At 36.1% G+C, this 19,250-nt stretch overlaps 1 protein-coding gene across 8 annotated transcripts in view; it reads left to right on the forward strand.

The window, feature by feature from the left end:
- LOC147863657 (uncharacterized) overlaps positions 1–19,250 on the forward strand; it is a 42,701-nt gene that overhangs the window by 7,700 nt on the left and 15,751 nt on the right. For 7 of the 8 annotated variants that reach the window (XR_015529775.1, XR_015529777.1, XR_015529778.1 and 4 more), the window contains 12 exons: positions 1,526–1,855; positions 2,240–2,560; positions 2,790–3,200; positions 8,123–8,458; positions 8,828–9,145; positions 9,258–9,593; positions 9,679–10,005; positions 10,303–10,623; positions 12,454–12,789; positions 16,459–16,782; positions 17,873–18,205; positions 18,429–18,809. Coding sequence is in view for 3 of the 8 variants with exons in the window: in XM_087319376.1 (XP_087175502.1) it covers positions 1,526–1,855; positions 2,240–2,560; positions 2,790–3,200; positions 8,123–8,458; positions 8,828–9,145; positions 9,258–9,593; positions 9,679–10,005; positions 10,303–10,623; positions 12,454–12,789; positions 16,459–16,782; positions 17,873–18,205; positions 18,429–18,809 (4,074 nt within the window). In the remaining 5 variants the exon portion in view is untranslated. The remainder of the gene's footprint in view (positions 1–1,525; positions 1,856–2,239; positions 2,561–2,789; positions 3,201–8,122; positions 8,459–8,827; positions 9,146–9,257; positions 9,594–9,678; positions 10,006–10,302; positions 10,624–12,453; positions 12,790–16,458; positions 16,783–17,872; positions 18,206–18,428; positions 18,810–19,250) is intronic. The other variant, XR_015529776.1, reaches the window with a different exon arrangement.

Consider the following 19,250-nt stretch of genomic DNA (forward strand, 5'->3'; position numbering starts at 1 on the left):
GGATGTTTTTGGTGAATCCCGAGAGTATAGACAATCATATGTAACCACACGCACATAGCCATTACATTAATGAATAACATCAACGAAATCAATTAGGCACACTAATATCTGGAATTTGAATTTGAATTCAAATGCAATTTGTGTGCATTCTTCAACGTATAATATAAGTCATGAGAAATATGATGACTTGTTAGACGGACATGCTAATTTAAGTGTCATATTCAAATGTCTACCGAGAAGGGTGAGCACATTGTGCAAGTATTATTTTCACATAGATAGGTTTTACTGCAAAATAACAAACCCCCTTCTTAGGAAGGACGATAGGCCTTGGCCCCATGAACCAGATACGCAATTTGTCGTGCACATAGGCCCTGGCCCCAAAGACCACAATCTCACCACCCGTGTGATCGATAGACATATAAAGGCCATTATATCCTGCCATCGCAGGTGCTTCCCTCGCTTTGGAGACCTCTCCTTTCTGGATTCACCTATGCGAGAGATCTTTCAAATACAAAAATTACAATATATCTGGCTTGAGAATCTTACATGTACCAATAACAAGATTCTTTAGTCTCTTCTTATCTTATTTACTTGTTTTACATAGTAACATTATTTTATTTTGATTTGTTGTTCTCAAAGACAGGACAACACTTAAGTTGTGACCTCTGGTTTGGTCTTATTGGCCATTTTAATCTCTTAAAAAAATTAAATATATCTGACTTGAGAATCTTACATGTGCCGATAACAAGATTCTTTAGTTTGTTTTTATCTTATTTACTCATTTTATTTAGTAACATTTATTTATTTGATTTGTTGTTCTCCAAGACGAGACAACACATAAGATGTTTGGTCTTATTATATTAACCATGAATGTGTTGGCTGCAATAATGGTTTTGGTTTGGATTCACTTGAGCTTCCAAACGTTTTGTGTTTATCCACCTTGACACGAGATAACTACTACAATATCATGTATATTGAGAGGGATTCCCTTAATAATGTGATTGACAAAAATTAACATAATCAAATAGTAAAATCCAAATAAAAGCTAGGAATGTTATGTGTTCTCACCAACCCAGCCATATATGGTTGAGTGATAGATATTGAACACATTCCTAAGCATTGCATTGCATGAAGGAAAATGCTGCTGAAAATAGTCTTCTAATATGCAAAATAGCCTAAGAATACAACAGACTTATCAATTGTTTCTTTTTTTGGATGCTTAAAATAGTCTTGGAAGGCGCAAAATAACCTAAGAATACAAGAAGCTAATCATATGGTTATTTATCTCACAATTTTCTGACAAACATTACATGCCATTACTTTAAAAGCATGTCTCACTCACTATATAGGCGTTCATGACAAATATAAGACAATGATACATAAGATGAATACAGAAGAACATATCTCACCAAATAAATAGGTGGTGAAACAATCAATTGCAAAAGAGACTTTTAAGGAAGTCAAAATGGTCATGGTTTTGTATCATTATAATTAAGAAAAACCTAACATGTTGATGTCTTTCCAGGTCCACTATTTATCCCACGTTGTAAAGCATCTTGGAGGAATGGAAGCAGCCAATTCTTTATTGGGAAACAAGCGGTTATGGTAGTGAAACTGGTGGATGAGTTCGGGAACAATGTGAATTTCTCGACTGTGCCGCCGCTTTTTAACCTTACGTTTTCATCCTCGAATGGAACAACTTTCTCACAACCTTATTCTCAAGAGGTGCATAAAGAAACAGGGAATGCACTCATCACCGTCAATGTTACTATTGGCCAAGGATTCTGGCCATGCCATGTCTTTTACAACTCAGAAGAAGTACCAGGCTCTATTGTCAATTTCGTAGTTTATTCAGGTGCGTCAAAATTCTTTCAACACTCTTACAAGATTTCTCTTTTTATGGATTAGGTATCACTCATACCTCAGGAAGCAACATCCGCAGTATTCAAACCATAATGTAAATGAAAATACGCAGAAAAAGGTTTACTGCAAACTGATCATAATGATTACTCTATAAACAAAGTTATCGAATCAAAAATCTATGTTGAGACCTTCATTTCTTGTTAGGATGCTAAGCAGTCGACTTAAGATAGTGGAGCTCTAAATGAAATTTTTAATCTACTCCAAGTATTGTCATCCAAGATTTCTCAAGCCTCTTCATTACTAATCTAAGGTTTATGTACAATTCCTTAGGGTTTTTGACCCAATCTAAAAAGAATTACTGACCACTTGTTATCAGGTGCTATTCTTTCTTGCTATGTCCGTGTGGCATGGAAAAACAATGTGAGCATATTTGAGGCAGGACAACCAATGTATCAAGTTGTGGATGTAATGGATGCTTCTATGAATCCGCTGGATCTAAAGAGTGTAAACTATACTGTAAGCTTTAAAATATCTGAAAGTATTGGCTCACGCTGCTACCCTATGGGTTACACAGTGATGGAACAATTAGGTCGCCTAGAGATGTCTCAAGTATGCTTACATGTGGGAGAATTTTCTGGTATTATTCTCATAAATGGCACTTTTATCAGCAATTTTATCTCATATCAAATAATCCCAGGTACCACATTGTATTTATAAGTCACACAACTCTCATTCATATTTGTATTACCTTAGACTGGAGGATTGATCAATGAATGAGTCTGCATTTGTATTGTTCACTTTGTTCATGCGTCATCCAAGAAAGATGGCATTTTGTATATAATTTATTCCAGCAAGAATTCTATGCATGCCAGATATGTTATGAACAATGCTTGACATTTCTAATCTGTCTTGACATTTGCATGCAGGACCTGTATATCTTCCATATTGTTTAGGCACCTTGAAAAATGGGATGACCAACTACACTGTAGGAGTAGATATTATTTTTGATGTTCTTCTCAATGATGCATACAATAACACTGTAAGCAAAGCCAATGGAAGGATGGGTCAAGCTGAGCTGACCTATGTGTTTACTTTTGTTGCAACTAAAAAAGCAGTTTCGTCACTGAACTTCACAAGCTTATCGGAAAGAGGTTCTGGCCATGAAACTATTAGCTTCACCTTCATAACTGCAGGTTCCTATATTTTACATGTCAATGGATACCAACAAGCAGCAAGCATATATGTTGCTGATATGAAAGGCCAACTAAATCTAAAAGAAATTAGCTCTAGACAAGTGGAAATAAGGGGTTCACCTTCCACATTCAAAGTTATTCCAGGTATAAATAATTCTATTAGGTTCTGAATATATATTGTTCCTGCATCAACAAATTGTTCTAGTAATTGTTCAAAGGTGGTGAAATTTTTGGGCACTTCAGTTCTGGCATTTGTAAAATCTACTCTTTCACATTGTGGTCAAGTAATTGTTTTGCCATGGCACATTTTTGAAGCATGAGTCACATATGAGAAGTAAAATGATATATAAAAGTAGAAAATGTATAAGTTTTCATGTTTAGGAGAGGCCGACATGCCTTAGGAGAGCGAATGAGAGATAACTTCTTCAAGCATTGTCTCATCTTTGAGAACAACAAATCTAAAATATATATATAAAGAAAAGTATAGTAAATTTGTCTAAGCTACAAGATAATTGATAAGAATCTAACTCTTGTAGAGTTGAGTATGTGGAAGCGTAGTGCGTGTGTGAGCAAGAGAAGGAATCAGAGAGAATAACCAGAAAATAAGAAAATACACAGTATGGGTTTTTTGGAAAAAAACACAATAGGGGTATGGCAACTTATGCACTGAAGAGAAAAATATATTAATTAACTAAAGATGATGAAGTAAACACAATGGGCCAAGCGGGTTTTATATACAAGTCCTCAAGGGATTGCCACATTAAATGTGTTGGTGGAATGTAATCAAGATATCCACTTGAGGACGATTCTGTCATAAGAATATCTGATATCTTTGACCACATTCATGCTTGACGTTTACAATAAAGTGTGTTCAGACACTTTTTCACACATTTTGCTTTTCTTCATAAGCACATGTTCACACAAGTTGAGCTTGATTCTCAACAATAATCTTGTTAGCTACAAACTTTAACATTCTGAACTTACATGGACTGAAAGTTCTATTTTTGAAAAATCTCCAACATGGGAAAGGTCTTTGAAGTGATAGAAGCACCTTTAGTGTCAGGTGGTAATGGCCTTGGATTTTAAATAACAAGGGTGGCAGAGCCATGATCCAGGTTGACATTGTGTACATGCAGTTGGGGACAAATTTCTATTGACTGATCTATTGCAAACCCTTTCAATTGTCGTGGTCAAGACCCTATTTTTGTAGCCAATGATTGAGTTTAGCATTACAAGAATTAATGGAGCTAAAGAATGTTATGATGATTCTTTGTTAATGAATATTTATTGTTTTCTATTTCAGCAGCTTCTCTCTATGCATCATGATTTCTTATGAGAAAAGTCCCAATCATCGTTGGTCTTCATACTCCATTATGGTGTGGAGAGGGCGAAGTTCTTGTTTGATGAAGCAACAGCAAACATAGTGTTCTGATTCCACATCATGATAGCACAATTGGAAGATCTGTTGTTCCATAGGCTTGCTTATGTATCTTCCTGTGTCAATCTCTCTATCTGAGACGAAGATCTCTTGGGACATTCTATCACACTATGAGCAAATGAGAGATGTGCATCGATAAAAGAGGGGCCTGATGATGAATCTGTCCTCCAACGTGTAAAAAGACGGCCTTTAGTGGGCCACCTTCCTATTAAACTTCTTGAGGGTTGATCCACGTTCTTTCATTATCCAATTCAAGTGATCTAGTGCATTCACATTTTTCCATTAGCTGAACAAATCTCAAAGATCACTTGCCCAACTCGGAACCAGCACGTTGCTCCTGTGCCTTATAGGGAAAAGGATGTGTAGACATGTTTTTGACTTTAGTCACATATATATAGACTCATTCTAGAACAATCACCTCAATTGGTCTTCTTTTTTATTTGTTGTTCTCAAAGATGAGACAACACTCAAGATGTAATCTCTTGTTTGGTCTTATAGGCCATTTTGGCCTCTTAAAAGGCGTTAATATATCTTTCTTTCTTGAAGCATACTAGAGTATAGTGATGTGCTTTTTATTCGCAAATGGTGCCAATATCTGCAACCCAATGTCCTTGTTGTGGTCGGTGGGCCAAATGAATAGCTTTGTCATATTGGTATAATTGTTCTTGCAGTTATTTATGGATTTATAGTATGCAACTTTCTTACTCAAGGCGGTTCTCCATACATTTTTTCCACTTGTCACATCTATGATTGATTGGATATCTACAACAAAGGTATTTTCTTACTCAAGGCGATTCTCCATACATTTTTTCCACCTATCACATCTATGATTGATGGGATATCTACAACAAAGGTATTCGGAGACTATGGAAATCATTGAGAGGTTGTCATTTTTGTACTTGAAGGTAGACAGGTGTCAACCATAAAATTCTAAAAAACATTTTCATTGATAAAGGGAAATTGATATATTAACGTCTTTTAAGATTCTAGAATGGCCAATGAGACCAAGCAAGAGATTACATCTCAAAGTGTTATCTTGTCTTTGAGAATAGCAAACCGAGATAAATGCAACTAAGTAAAAAAGTAAACAGAAATAGAATAATAAGATGTGACTAAAGAATCTCGTCATCTATAAACGTGAGATTCTCAAGTCAGATATGTTGCAATTTTGTCTTCAAAAGATCTTTAACATAGGTTGATCCAGAATGGGGAGGTCTCCAAAACAATGGTAAGAGATAATGGCCTTTATCTATCAATGACAAGGGTGGTGAGATCATGGTCCACGAGGCTGGGGCTACATGCACAACAAATTGTGTAGCCTTTCATTGACTTGTAGCGTGACTAGGAGTGGGAGGATAGAATGGCCTAAGAGACCAAACAAGAGATTACATCTCAAAGTGTTATCTTGCCTTTGAGAATAGCAAACCAAGTTAAATGCAACAAGTAAAAAAGTAAACAGAAATAGAATAAGATGTGACTAAAGAATCTCCTAAACCCTAAACGTGAGATTCTCTAGTCAGATATTGCAATTTTGTTTTCAAAAGATCTCTAACATAGTTGATCCAGAATGGGGGGGTCTCCAAAACAATGGCAAGAGGTAATGGCCTTTATCTATCAATGATAAGGGTGGTGAGATCATGGTCCACGAGGCCGGGGCTACATGCACAACAAATTGGTATTGCCCCTTTCCAATGTCGTGGTGGATCATTGAGTTGTGTAGCCCTTCAATGACTTGTAGTGTGACTAGGAGTGGGAGGCTAAATAAAGTTGTAATTATTCTTTGTTGATGAGCTTGTGTGGCTGTATTGTTATCCTTCAACAACAGTTTCTCCTTGTGTTTCTTGAGTTCTAGCAAGAAAAGCCCGAAGCATTGCTGGTCCTCATTTTCCATTACCTTTTGTAGTGGCTGAAGCCTTACTTAAAGAGGCAATGATATCTCCCTCTTATTTCATAGAAATAGTACAACGACATCTCCCTCTTATTTAATAAAAACGGTACAATGATAAGCATATTGTTCTTCAGATTACATTCCTTGATGACATGATTGGCAAATTCTTTCCTCTAGAGGTATTTGTTCATATTTGCTTGCCTCTATCTCTAACTGATGCGAAGAAGTTGGCAACTGCCTATCATACTACATAATGCATAGATATTCATGTGCTCCAAATTTAGCTAAATATGATCTCTTCTTCTTCCTTACGAGACATTGGAAGATTGTTCTTGCTTGTATGTGTGTATAAATCCCCAAGTTCGCATTGCAAGCATCTCATATCATGACATTCCTCATCGTACCAACTCTTTTGTATGATTCAACCAGGTTTGGTGCATTGTCAGTTTTGTGGGAAAAGGCATTTCTGGCTGCCTTGTGCAATGACCGTAGCAATACTTGTGTAAATTCATCTAGGGGTGTGAAAGGATCCAATTCTAGTATGCCATTATATACTCCACAACTATACACATAAATTGTATCCAGATTAAATTGGTATTTCGCCATCCCACTCTCCTTAGCGTATTCATCCCTTGTGCATCTATCCTTCACCTCAAAGTGTAGATATGCATGACCTATTGCCAAGCCAATAGGTCTATAAGAGATAGTGAACTTTGTTATTTCAGGTTTAAGAGATGGAGATCCCATCAGGTAATTGACTTTGCTTGCTCCTCCTTTTGGGTTCCATAATGTCAAAGAATCTGATCTAGGCTATTGTGACACATTATATATCACAAATCCATGTGCACTTCCGAAGGCTAGAAGGTGTTTGCCAAATTTTTGTTGCTTCACTCATATCTTGAGTTTGTTGCATTAGACCAACTTCTTCTGTGATAATTTCTCCATACATAGCCTCACTGGTGTCAAACATAGTTGGCAGTTCATCCTTAGTTCGTGCATTGAAGTCCCCAATTAGTAATATATCCCCATAGTACCAAATCTTAATATATCATCATAAACTTGCATCTACATCTTTATGCACAACATGCACTCTATGATGGCGATCCTTTTTGTACAACTCAGCCACTCTTCTGGCGCCTCTAGTGCTTTTTCGTATCTGTAGTTGGAGAGAAATAATTTAGATGGATGTGTCAACACTGGGCTCATTAAGTTGATAGTAGATGTTTAGTGTCGAATCTCTTGGCATGAGTCCAATGCATTTTCATGTGGGTACTCAATCTCAACTATCCATCATAATGTTGAACCACCAACGCCTCATACAAGAAACTGAAAAAGGTTCACGAATTATGTGCTTTATATATACATGCCACCACATCAATGTGGGAAGGATGTTTTTCAGTCCCGCTTTCTTTGTTTTCACATCCAATGCTTTAGCGTGACATCAAAGTTTGAGCACAAAGACTAGAACAAGCCATGAAAACCCCATAAAAAAACAAATTGAGGCAATGTCTTCAAGAAATTTGTAATTGAAGTGTCAATTTGGAGATATAAAATTATTGAACACCATATTATTAACTGTCTAAAATACTTAGAATAAGTTATTGGCCTCGAGGGATGTTACATTGTCCATTTTTAAATGAAATGAGAGCATGCATAAGTTGTCATTTCTTTTTTCAGCTTGAAAACAATGTTTAATTTCATATTAATCTGTAATATCTCTCCTTCAAACTTCATTTGCAGGTGATCCCTTCATGCGTTTATATAGTGCATCATGGTTGAATGACATCAATAAATTTCCACCCTCAAGCATGGCTGTTTTGAGTGTGATTCCAAAGGATAAGTATGGAAATGTAATAAAAAATGTATCTTCCAAGCCATACCCATTCATAGATCTGCATCTTCGGACTGTATTTGATAAAGAAAATATAAGCTCCTCTGTCACATTTGGAGTAAATGCAATTGCGCAGAGAATCGCATTCACTGTATCTACTAGGACTGGGAGCTCTCTGCTTCATGTTGGTGATGGAGCTAATACAGAGATTCAAGGTTCACCATTCTTTTACACAGTAGTACCTGGTCAGTATATTATATGACTCTTATGCCCACAGGAATACATTGACAGATGCTATTTTATTTTTTTGTTATCTAACATATAGATTCACATCCAACGACGCAAAGGTTTTAGTTTTCCTTTCTACGTTTTGCCATATAGAATTCATAGAAAATTCCAACCATTCAGTTGAATTCCAGTTAATTAACAATTGTGATTTTTGAGTTTTCAGGTTCTTCATTCCTTTAGAGCATTTAGATTATATTGTTTGTTTAGAATATGCTGATCACGACTACCAAATTTTAAGATGCCTGTTTCAGTAATAACCTATGTAAGGCTTTTTGGAAATTTTAATACCTATGCTTGGAGATTCATTTTCTTCTTGATTTTGTTAGGCCTGATATCGATTGCACATTGTAAGGGAGTTTGGCCAAGTAATTCAAGCAGTTTTATAGCTGGAAGTGAAGCTGCATTGCATGTGATCTTACGCGATTCTTATGGAAATATTCTTAGTGGCTTCATTAACTTTAATGTCTCATTTATAGAAAGAGTTCATAACACAACATTTTTACAAGTCACAACTACATTGGAACGAGGAAGCATCAATGAAACAATTAAATTTAAAATAACTAAAGCTGGAACATATGCAATAAGGGTGGAATTTAATAATACTAGTATTTCAGGGTCCCCCTTTCTTTTCACTATTACTCCAGGTATTTCAGGGTTCCCCTTTCTTTTCACTATTTCACTATATACATTTCATGATAGGGGATAGCTAACTCTGTAGGTCATGACTCACATATATCAATGTCATTCTTGCAACAGGACTTTTATCATCTGATGCCTCAACTGGTGGACCTTGGGAAGGATCTAAAAATGATTTCGAAGTTGGAAATCAAGCAATTTTGCTTGCCAAGTTGATTGATATCTATGGAAATCAAATTGCAGCTTCTGATGGTCTTCCAAAGAATTGGGATAGTTCTGTCACCTGCAATGGTGGGCAGTTTACATCACCAGTCAAAGTTGATCTCTTACCAGGACCCAACTCCAGCTATGTAAAAGTTGATTTTCTCGTTAATTTCTCTTCAAATTGTTCACTTTCTATTACAAATGGAACAGGAAATATTATTGGTTCCCCATTCCATTTCACAAGCTTTCAAGGTATTCCAAAGGGTTTTTCCTACATCAGTTAACTGTTGCGCACATGGATGATTTTTTATTTTTGCTGAATATGAGTGCTATTCAGGTAACTTGTCCATTCCCAATTGTGTTGGTGAATGGATGAACGCCACAAATATCTTTATGGCTGGGAAGCAAATGCTTTTTAAGGTTGTTTTTAGAGACACCAATAACAGACTTGTTCAACCAATATTCCCATATACACAATTTTCTGTAAACATCAGTAGATCAAAAACTGAGAAATATGCAGGAACCATCAACTTTGTGCCTTGGACAAGCTCTTCATATGGAATCATTGAGTTCAAGATTACGTCATCTGGGAACTATTCACTATTTGTTGGAAATAGCATTACTGAAATTGAAGGCTCACCTTTCCCCTTCACTGTATTAGCAGGTATATGTGCTTCTTATTCATTCTTTCTCAAGGTTAATTTAATAAATTAATTATTTCAACTAAGTGTTTTAATAGGAGGGGATGATACAATCATATGATGTACAAGATGATGGCGATCAGTGAATGTACCATTTCCCTCTTAGGTTGTTAGCAGCAATAATAGCTCCTTTATATTAATGTCTCTTTATATTAATTCTCCTTTTTGCATTATAAAAATCTGCACCAAATCTGAAAGTTTGTTCATCAATAACAATTTCCTGTCTCTTACATCATATTTCTTTATATCCCTATCTGTAGGTTCAGTATTTGGTGGATATTGTCAAGGCTCCTGGTTAGACAATGCGAATACATTTTTTGCTGGACAAAGTGCTACCTTCCTAATTGAACGATATGATGTATATCGAAACAAAATAAGTCCCAATGTGAGTGAGATTTTATATTATCATGTAACACATGCCGATGGAAGCTTGCTGAGTGAGGGAAATGGTCTTGATGGCTTTACTAGACATGATAATATTACCTTCATTACTACATTTTCTGGAACATTTCTATTACATGTTAGCGACACTGCACAAAATGATATCATTGGATCACCCTTCCACTTTATTGTCACTGCAGGTATTAAGATGTTCTAAATTCGATTTGAAAGTAAAGATTCTAAGTTAAATACACATTGTCTTTCATAATGCCCCTAATCAACTTTCCAGATTGTGATTATTTAAATTCGAGAAGAAAACAGAGTGACTGATATTTGTTTCATCCTTAGCCTTGTTACTATGTCTCATATTCCATAACATATAAGTTTATGTTCATACTTGAGCTTGAATTAAAGAGTCCTTTTGGCACAGTGCAAGATGTGTAAGGTCTCTCAGGAATGTTAGAAAAATTGTAGATAGGAGATGGCCAGGAGATACAAGTGTCACACTTACCACAAGGGAGATAATGGCTGAGCCTGAAGAGTCAGAGGGATGCCTTCATGCTCTTCCAGAGTTTAGGGCAGGTGCATTGGCACACACATTTTCATTAATTTCTCTATCTGCGAAATTTCATGGCATTACACAACCCTGCAAGTTGTTTATCATGCATGGATCTAAACATACCATCTGAGGGGCTTTGGCTATTACAATTGTATATTTTCTTTGTGTTATCCTCATAATTAGGCAAAACCGTAACTTTGACAGACTTTTTTTAGAGCTGATATAAATTCTTGTTTTTTGAAACCATTGCCTATCTCCTCAGCCTCTACTCCTGTAAGCTTTTCCTTCTTAAGATCACAACATGGAACCATTCAAGATGGAGAGGTGTCAACTGAGGAAAGCACCCTGTGTCAAGTGATAATGGACTGGATTGTCAATAGCTATACCTTGTGGAATGAATGAGTTCAAAACTTTCAGCTCCCCAAGCTGGATCTGCAGGGTTCTCCTTTCCAGTTAGCCATAGGGTTCTAAAACCCAAGTATTGGGACCAAATAAACCAGTTAGGGCCATGGGTCCAATGAATGTCTATGTGCACAGCAAATTATTATTGCCTATCTATTGTAACCCTTTTCAGATATTGTTGTTGAGCCCCCTGACTTGTATTGGCCTTTATTGACTTTGAGCATGGGAGAGAGGTATTATTGTGCTAAAGAAAGTTGTGATGGCTCTCTTTTTAATGAGGTTTTCTGGTCAGATTATTATCCTTCCAGTAGAATAGCAAACATAGTGTTCCTCTGATTTCACATCCTGATGGTGCATCTGTTCTTCCATTGCTTTGTCAATATCTACCTGATCTGAAGAGGTTTGATCTGCCATATCACACTGCTGAGTGCATGAGGGAAAAATGTGTCCATATAAGATAACGTACAAGGTTTGAGCTGCCATATCACACTAGGGTGTGCATGACCATTTTGTGACAAGTGTAAACATGGGGGCTTTATGGTGGGCCATGTTTCATACGAGCGACATTGTAGGGTTGATCCACCTTCCATTATCAAATTTAATATCAGCAAAATCCAAGCTATAGTAAAAAGGCAAAAATCATCCTGAGAGGAAAATTATACAACATTGTATGTTTGTACAAAGGAAACAGCACAAAAGAACTGTTAAATATAGAAATTGAATGTGAGGTGGTTATATATGATTGCAAAGGAACAAAGGTTCTAGCTTACCATTCCCCCTTCGCCCGCCCACCACAGAGTCCGAATACTAATTTCTTGGGATGTGAATTTGCATCTATAGTGCTGTATATAAAATACACTTATCGAATAAAAACAATTGTTACATATGGGATAGATCCCAACATTAGTAGCTTGAGATTGAATATTAAGACATAAAAAAAGCAAGAATACAGGTAACACACATAACATACATGCGTACATGCATATGTGTTCATATAACCATCAACTCTCTCATTAATATAGATTGTGAATTCTTTACTTACGGAGATTTATATTTCTCTGCGTTACAGGATATGTAAATGCTAAAAATTGCTTAAGTCGATGGCCAAATAATAATAATATTTTTGAAGCTGGCTCAATAGGCTCATTGCAAATACTTCTGATGGATATAAACAATAACAGCATCAAGCTATCGAGTGGACATAACCATAATTATGGATTGAAAGCTTTTGCTAGTTCCCCAAATGGTGCAAAAGGAGTTTTTGATTTAGTAGTGGTTCCAGATATCACAAGTGGCTATGTTAATGTAACTTTCTTTGCTGTCCTTGCTGGAAATTACCATTTACATGTGCAAATTCTTTCAGACAGCATCGAAGGGTCACCTTTTTCTTTTTCAATAGTAGCAGGTATGATCTTCTATATTTTCCTTTGTGTTCTCCCTATCCTGGATAAGGCCACTCATCAAACAATGTAAAAATCTATAAGAGTTATATAGATGTAAAATCTGATTTAAAAATTGATCTTGTAATCTGTATTAGTATCAGCAATTAATGACACAAGATGTTTCTCTGGATTTTCACCCTTACGAGGGATTTAAAGAGAATGTTTAAATTTAAGATTCCTAACTGAGATATTCATCCAAATCCAGCCTATATACCCCTCATACGCTCTGAGAGATCTATTGGATCCCTGTTTCACCACCTCAAATTGCATTAATGTGTTGTTTGGCTATTTTGTGTATAAATTGTCCTTCTCTGGGCATATAAAGTTTCAGCTAAACCAGCAAAGGGAATCTGTTAGTTTGGTGCAAATAACATCTGGGATATTGGTTGGTACACAATTGTTGCATATTTTCTAGATTGAGATGGAAGGATTTTCTCATTTCCTTGTCCTATCACTAATGAAGTGATGGAAATGACCGTTGGTGTTTTAGATGGACTTTCATCAAAATACTTTATATATTCCAAAGGAAAAATAGATTATATATTTGAAGGAGTTCATTGTGATCACTCTTGTATGTGCATTGGTGAAGTGAATGAGGGAAGGGGGTAATCAGATGAGGCAGACATGTCGAGCAACAAAGAAGGAAGAAAGAAAGATCTATTAAGAGGCCAAAATGGCCTATAAGATCAAACAAGAAATGTCCAAATGTTTTCATGCCTTTGAAAACAACAAACCAAAAACTATGTAACTAAAGAAAAGTTACTAAGGAATCTAGATATCTAAGCATTCAAGATTCTGAAATTAGATAGATTGAAACTTCTGCCTTCCCAGATGGCTGTTGTCACGTGAACACGCTTGCATGTGCTACTCCAGCAGAACCGCAAGGGACCTGAACTAGGGAGGACATGATGCTGTACAAAAAGACCTTTAAACCCCTTCGTGGGTTACCTTGTGTAGTTTCTCTTTTTGGGAAATAAAGCAATCAGAATCGAAGATTAGATTCAAGTTGAGGAAACCCTTTGACTCACTCAAGGAAACCTTAGAATCGAGCAAATTTTAAAGTTGAGGAAATCTTAGGCTCAAGGAAACCTCAGAGTACCGGATTTTCCTTCCTTTTACTAGCGCCTCAATTCGACCTCTCTCTCTATCTATTGGTGTTAAGTAAGGATGCCCACTCTCACCAACTCTATTAGGTCTATGCATTGATGAATTAGAAGAAATGGTTGTCAAGTTTGTAATTGGAAGAAATGTTAGTCTTACGCTTTTTTTTTATATGCAGATGATGTAGTGTTTTTTGCAAATACTTTAGGAGATGCACAAAAGCTTATGAAGGCATTGGAAAAATTTTACATGCATATTAAATTAAGTGTCAATAAGTCTAAAACAAAGATTCTGCTTGTAAAGAGCCAAAAAAAAGATAAACCATGCATTATGTACAATAATGAGCCACTTAAATGTGTGGAAAGCTTCAAATATCTTGGCCTTGAAGTTCCTTTAAATCATAGATAAAATAACTGTGTTGCACATTGCTTAAAGGTGGGAAAGAGAGCATATTATGCATTTGAGAACACATGCAATCATGGAGATATTAAGTGTTGGGTTCTCAAGAAGTACCTTTTCAACACTTTGGTGACACCGGTGTTTCTATATAGACATACATCTATCCTATGCACTGTGTAGTGTGATAGGGCAGCAACGAACTTCATCACATCAGTTAGAGATTGAGGTAGGCAGATATACACGAATGCCTCTAGAAGAAAGAATTTGCCAATCCAGTCATCATGGAGTGCAATCCAAAGAACACTATGTTTGTCACTATAGTGTCTTTTATGAAATCCGAGGGATATACCATTGCCTCTTTAAACAAGGCTTTGGCCTGCTATACAAGGTAATGGAATATGAGGACCAACGGTGCCTAGGACTTTTCTTGCTAGAACTCAAGAGACATAGGGAAAAGTTGTTGAAGGAAAATAGTACAACCACACAAGCTCATCTACAAAGAACAATCACAACTTTCTTTAGCCCCATCACTCCTATTAATGCTGTAAGTCAATCAAGGAAATAACAAAGAGGTTACAATAGATCGAGCAATGGCTGCACGTAGGCCCTAGCTGCACAGAGCACGACCTCGTCACCCTTGTCATCGATAGATAAAGGCCATTATCTCCTGCCATTGCAAGTGCTTCCCTCGCTTCGGAAACTGCTCCATTCTGGATCAACCTATGCTAGAGATCTTTCGAAGACAAAAGTTATAACATATCTAGCTTGAGAATCTCACATGTGCCAAAATCCAGATTCCCTTGTCTCTTTTTATCTTATCTACTTTTATATTTATTGAGTAATATTTCTTTTATTTTGATTTGTTGTTCTCAAAGACGATACAACACTTAAGATGTAATCTCTTGTTTGGTCTTATACATCAGTTTGGCCTCTTAAGGGACATTAATATATCTTTCTTTCTATCTCTTACACCAGAGCTAAGTATACTTCTTTATTACAATAAGACTAAGACCCCAAACTCTAGTTTTACTAGGAAAATCCATTTTACAAAATAGGGTATACAATGTTACAAATGGGGAATACAAAGAGACGTTTACAAGGGAAATAGTTGCATAGAAAAGGGAGTAATCTAGGAGGAAGGACTCTTGAGTTTTAGTGGGCCAAAAAAACAAGCAATGACGGTTGTGCCTTTCGTTATAGTTTCCACACCCTCTTTCATGTCCTCCTGAAGAACTTAAATGAAATATCCCAAAGAAGAGGAAGTATACACTCACCAACCACAAAACAACCCAAAGTAAGAAGAAGTAGAAGTGGCATAATATCCACTCTCACACCACACACCATAAAACCATAAAACCCAAGAAAGATGAAAGAAAAAAATAGAAACTCAAGAAATAAAGACCTCCAAACTCTTGAACTCCCAAAACCCCTTAAAACGCCTAACCTCAAAATGAACCCTCAACTTACCCTCTTTATAGTGGGAGAAGAGTCTAACCCACTGCATTAAATGCCCTCCACCATCCCTCCATAAAAATACTAAAAGAGAAATAATTAGTGACTATACACATGCTAGGATTTGAGTACGATACCTTTTCCTACACGTAACACAATCAATAGCCTTAACATCTAGGCCATTGACTTTTTATTACTCTGTACTATTTATATTTTAGTTACATATTTACATTGATTTCTACATTTTCTCTTTTTCCCTGCATTTGCCTACATTCCACCTTTGGTCCAGCCAGATGATGACACTGTGTGCTATGTGTGTGGCACATTGCTATTGGCACATCCATTCTTCTTTAGATTTGTGTGCATATTTGCCTATCTCAATTTCTAACTGATATACAGAGTTCCTAAGTTGCCTTATCACAATATAGAGGACATAAGATAGATGTGCCCATATAACAAATCCATCTAACAACGTAAGTAAAAAGAGTGCCTGGCCCTTACACTTGGGGGCCAAAATGAACTGAATTAGATATTACATCTTTAAATTGTCTCATCTTGGAAAATCACAAAGTACATTAGAGTGACATTGATATATCATTTGATTTCATTACACTTCATGAAGCAAGTTTGATGAAGATTTAGTTTTTTCACGTTATGTTGACACGTGCCACATTTTGCAGGAAAAGTATCATCTATCAACTGCATCGGGACATGGTTCAATGGAATTAATACGTTTGACACTGGGAATATAGCAAATCTTCTTATTGAATTTAGAGATGCATTCAACAACAATCTAACTGGACTGAACAGACCATTATTTCTCAACATTTCAGGCGAAGGAGAAACGGAGCTTGTAGAATATAAGATAAAACACATAGAGCTGAAACAAGGGTATGAAATAGTATCATTTCCTGTGACAGTATCAGGAAATACCTCATTACATGTGGTGGATGTCAACAATTTGGAAATACAAGGATCGCCATTTCATTTGACTGTTAATCCAGGTAGCTCTTATCTTTGTCTTATGTACAGTTAGAGTTTCCTTATTTGCATAAATATGAGGAAACGCTAACTGCACTTAACTAAGAACGTCATCACTTTAAATTATTGTAAAGATTACGCTGCTTAAATATATATAAGAGGATATAAGTGAAATTTCAACTTGAAGACCAGCATAATTGTTTGTATTGAATGTATTTGCCTGACTGTTACGAATTTGAAATCAATTCACGAAGCACATAAATTGTGATTTTACATTACAAATTTTTAACCAGCACATGGTGGAAGTGCATCAGATTATGCTTTGCACTCAATGTCTTGTTTAAGGTAATACATTCCCAGGAAAACACAATTACAGGTTTCTGTTGTCGTAAATAGGCGTGACTTCAATATCCTATAGCTTCATGTAGCTTTCTGCTGTGACATCAGTATTTTTAGTCTCTTAAGTCTATTTTCTTTCTTTCAGAAAGAAACATATATTGATGTCTTTGAAGAGACTCAAATGGCCTACAAGACAGAACAAAAGATTACATCTGAAAATATTGTCTCATCTTTGAGAGCAAGAGCAAATACCACTTCGACAGAAACATATGAAGTAATTCACGAAGGACTGCCAGCAAGATCTGTCTGACCTGTCTCTAGGTTGATTTCTTAGGCCATTAAGCCGTTAAGATTTCTTTCTTTCTTTCAGAGTATCTGCCTGATTGGATATTGTAAATGTCACTTAAAATATATAATTATCACTAGATACTATTACATTATTAAGATAACCATCAGTGATCCAAAAGAATACTAAATGAAGCCATATAATGAGCATCCATCAGGACAAAAACAGACACAAAATCAATCAAGACTTCAATACATGTAGTAAACCAAATTAAACGTGTGATATAAGTTTCATTTCTGAGGTGTAGGTGTAATCTATAACTCAGTTAAGCCCATCAAAGATATAGCAATGGATGTGAATCCAATGTAAGTCCAGTTGGTTGTATCTGCAATGTGTGTAGTTCCCAAAAGTTTACATTTGTTAAACCAATGCATAGATTATTATGGAAATCTAGCATTGGTATCTTAAAGCAAACAATTATGCAACAGGTCCACTTGCAGTGTTAAATACAACAGCAGAATGGCAATACGGGGTTTCAGTATTTCAAGTCTATGCAGCAGCCAAGCTATACATATACACGCGTGATGCATACCTGAATGCAATATCTATTGATGATGGAAAGTTGCAAGCTATAATTTACAACGAGAATTCAATGGAACCTTACCCTTTTCCAGACATGACAATTACACGTCATGAGACTCTAAATTGGATTCAAGTCTTGTCATTTACTACAGGAGATCCTGGGAAATTCAATGTCTATATAAAAGATATATCTCTTCAGAGTATAGGATCATGTCCTTACAGATTTCAGGTCTTTGAAGGTAAAGAGAGTTAGCAGAAGCTGGATTACGCTTATTCTATATAGAAACAACCTCCCAAAAGGGAAGTGTGATGTGCATATCAAGATTTTCATTATGGGCATAGATGATAATGCTTAAAACTCCTGTTGTTTTGTTTATGAGATTATTTTCTCACCATATTTTTTTAATCAGAATGAAAAGATGGAAACTCTTGGATTCTCATATCTTTCTTCTGACAATGCAGGTAGCATTGACCCAAATGTTTCAGTGGTGACTGGCTTTGATCAGAATGTAGGAATTGCTGGAAAACCGAAAGTATTCTCTGTGGAGCTTCGAGATAGTGAAGGAAAGCCCACAAATTCTCCCTCTACCTCAGTTTCAGCACTTATTAAGTATAAAGAGAACGATCTTCCAGCTAGCTTCAGGTATAGTGCAGGAAAAATATATGAAGTGATGGCAATCACGGATTCAACTACAATATTTAATGTGACCATGACCCCAGGAACCACACCTGGTTCTTTTGAAGCTACATTTACTCTAGGACCAGGCAGTTATGAGGTATATGTTTTGTGGACCAATGTACTACTGAATGGTGGCACACCCTATGTCATGGTAGTGAATTCAGGTATACTATAAATTTAAAAAAAGATTCTGTTAAAATAAACTTTTTGTTTGCAAACATTTTTGCGTTCACCTTATTGAAGATGATGTGTTTGAAAATAGAGGAGATTGATAGTTCATTGGTTTTCTTGAGGGAATGATACAGAACACTGGGTTCTTCTTCAGGCCACTATAAGAGTGTATCATATTGAATCTCTACGATTGTTCTTTCCAGAGGAAGCATTTTAAAGAATGCTTTCAGGCACTAATGAGATCTTTTGGAGATGATTTTATTATACTCCTAGTTCAAGAAACCATATGCCATAGTACATTAGCATTTTTGCAGGGGACATCTGCCTATAAAGTTCTTTTGGCATTGTAGCCAAAAAAAGAGAAACTCAGTCTAGTTAGTTAGATTAGTTTTGAATGCATTTATTGTAACATGGCTCAGATTTATTATCAGTCT

Source organism: Azolla caroliniana, unplaced genomic scaffold (genome assembly GCF_043228905.1).
Source record: "Azolla caroliniana isolate FFs.n. ecotype wild unplaced genomic scaffold, voAzoCaro1.0.p SCAF_5, whole genome shotgun sequence".
Classification (NCBI taxonomy): Eukaryota; Viridiplantae; Streptophyta; class Polypodiopsida; order Salviniales; family Salviniaceae; genus Azolla; species Azolla caroliniana.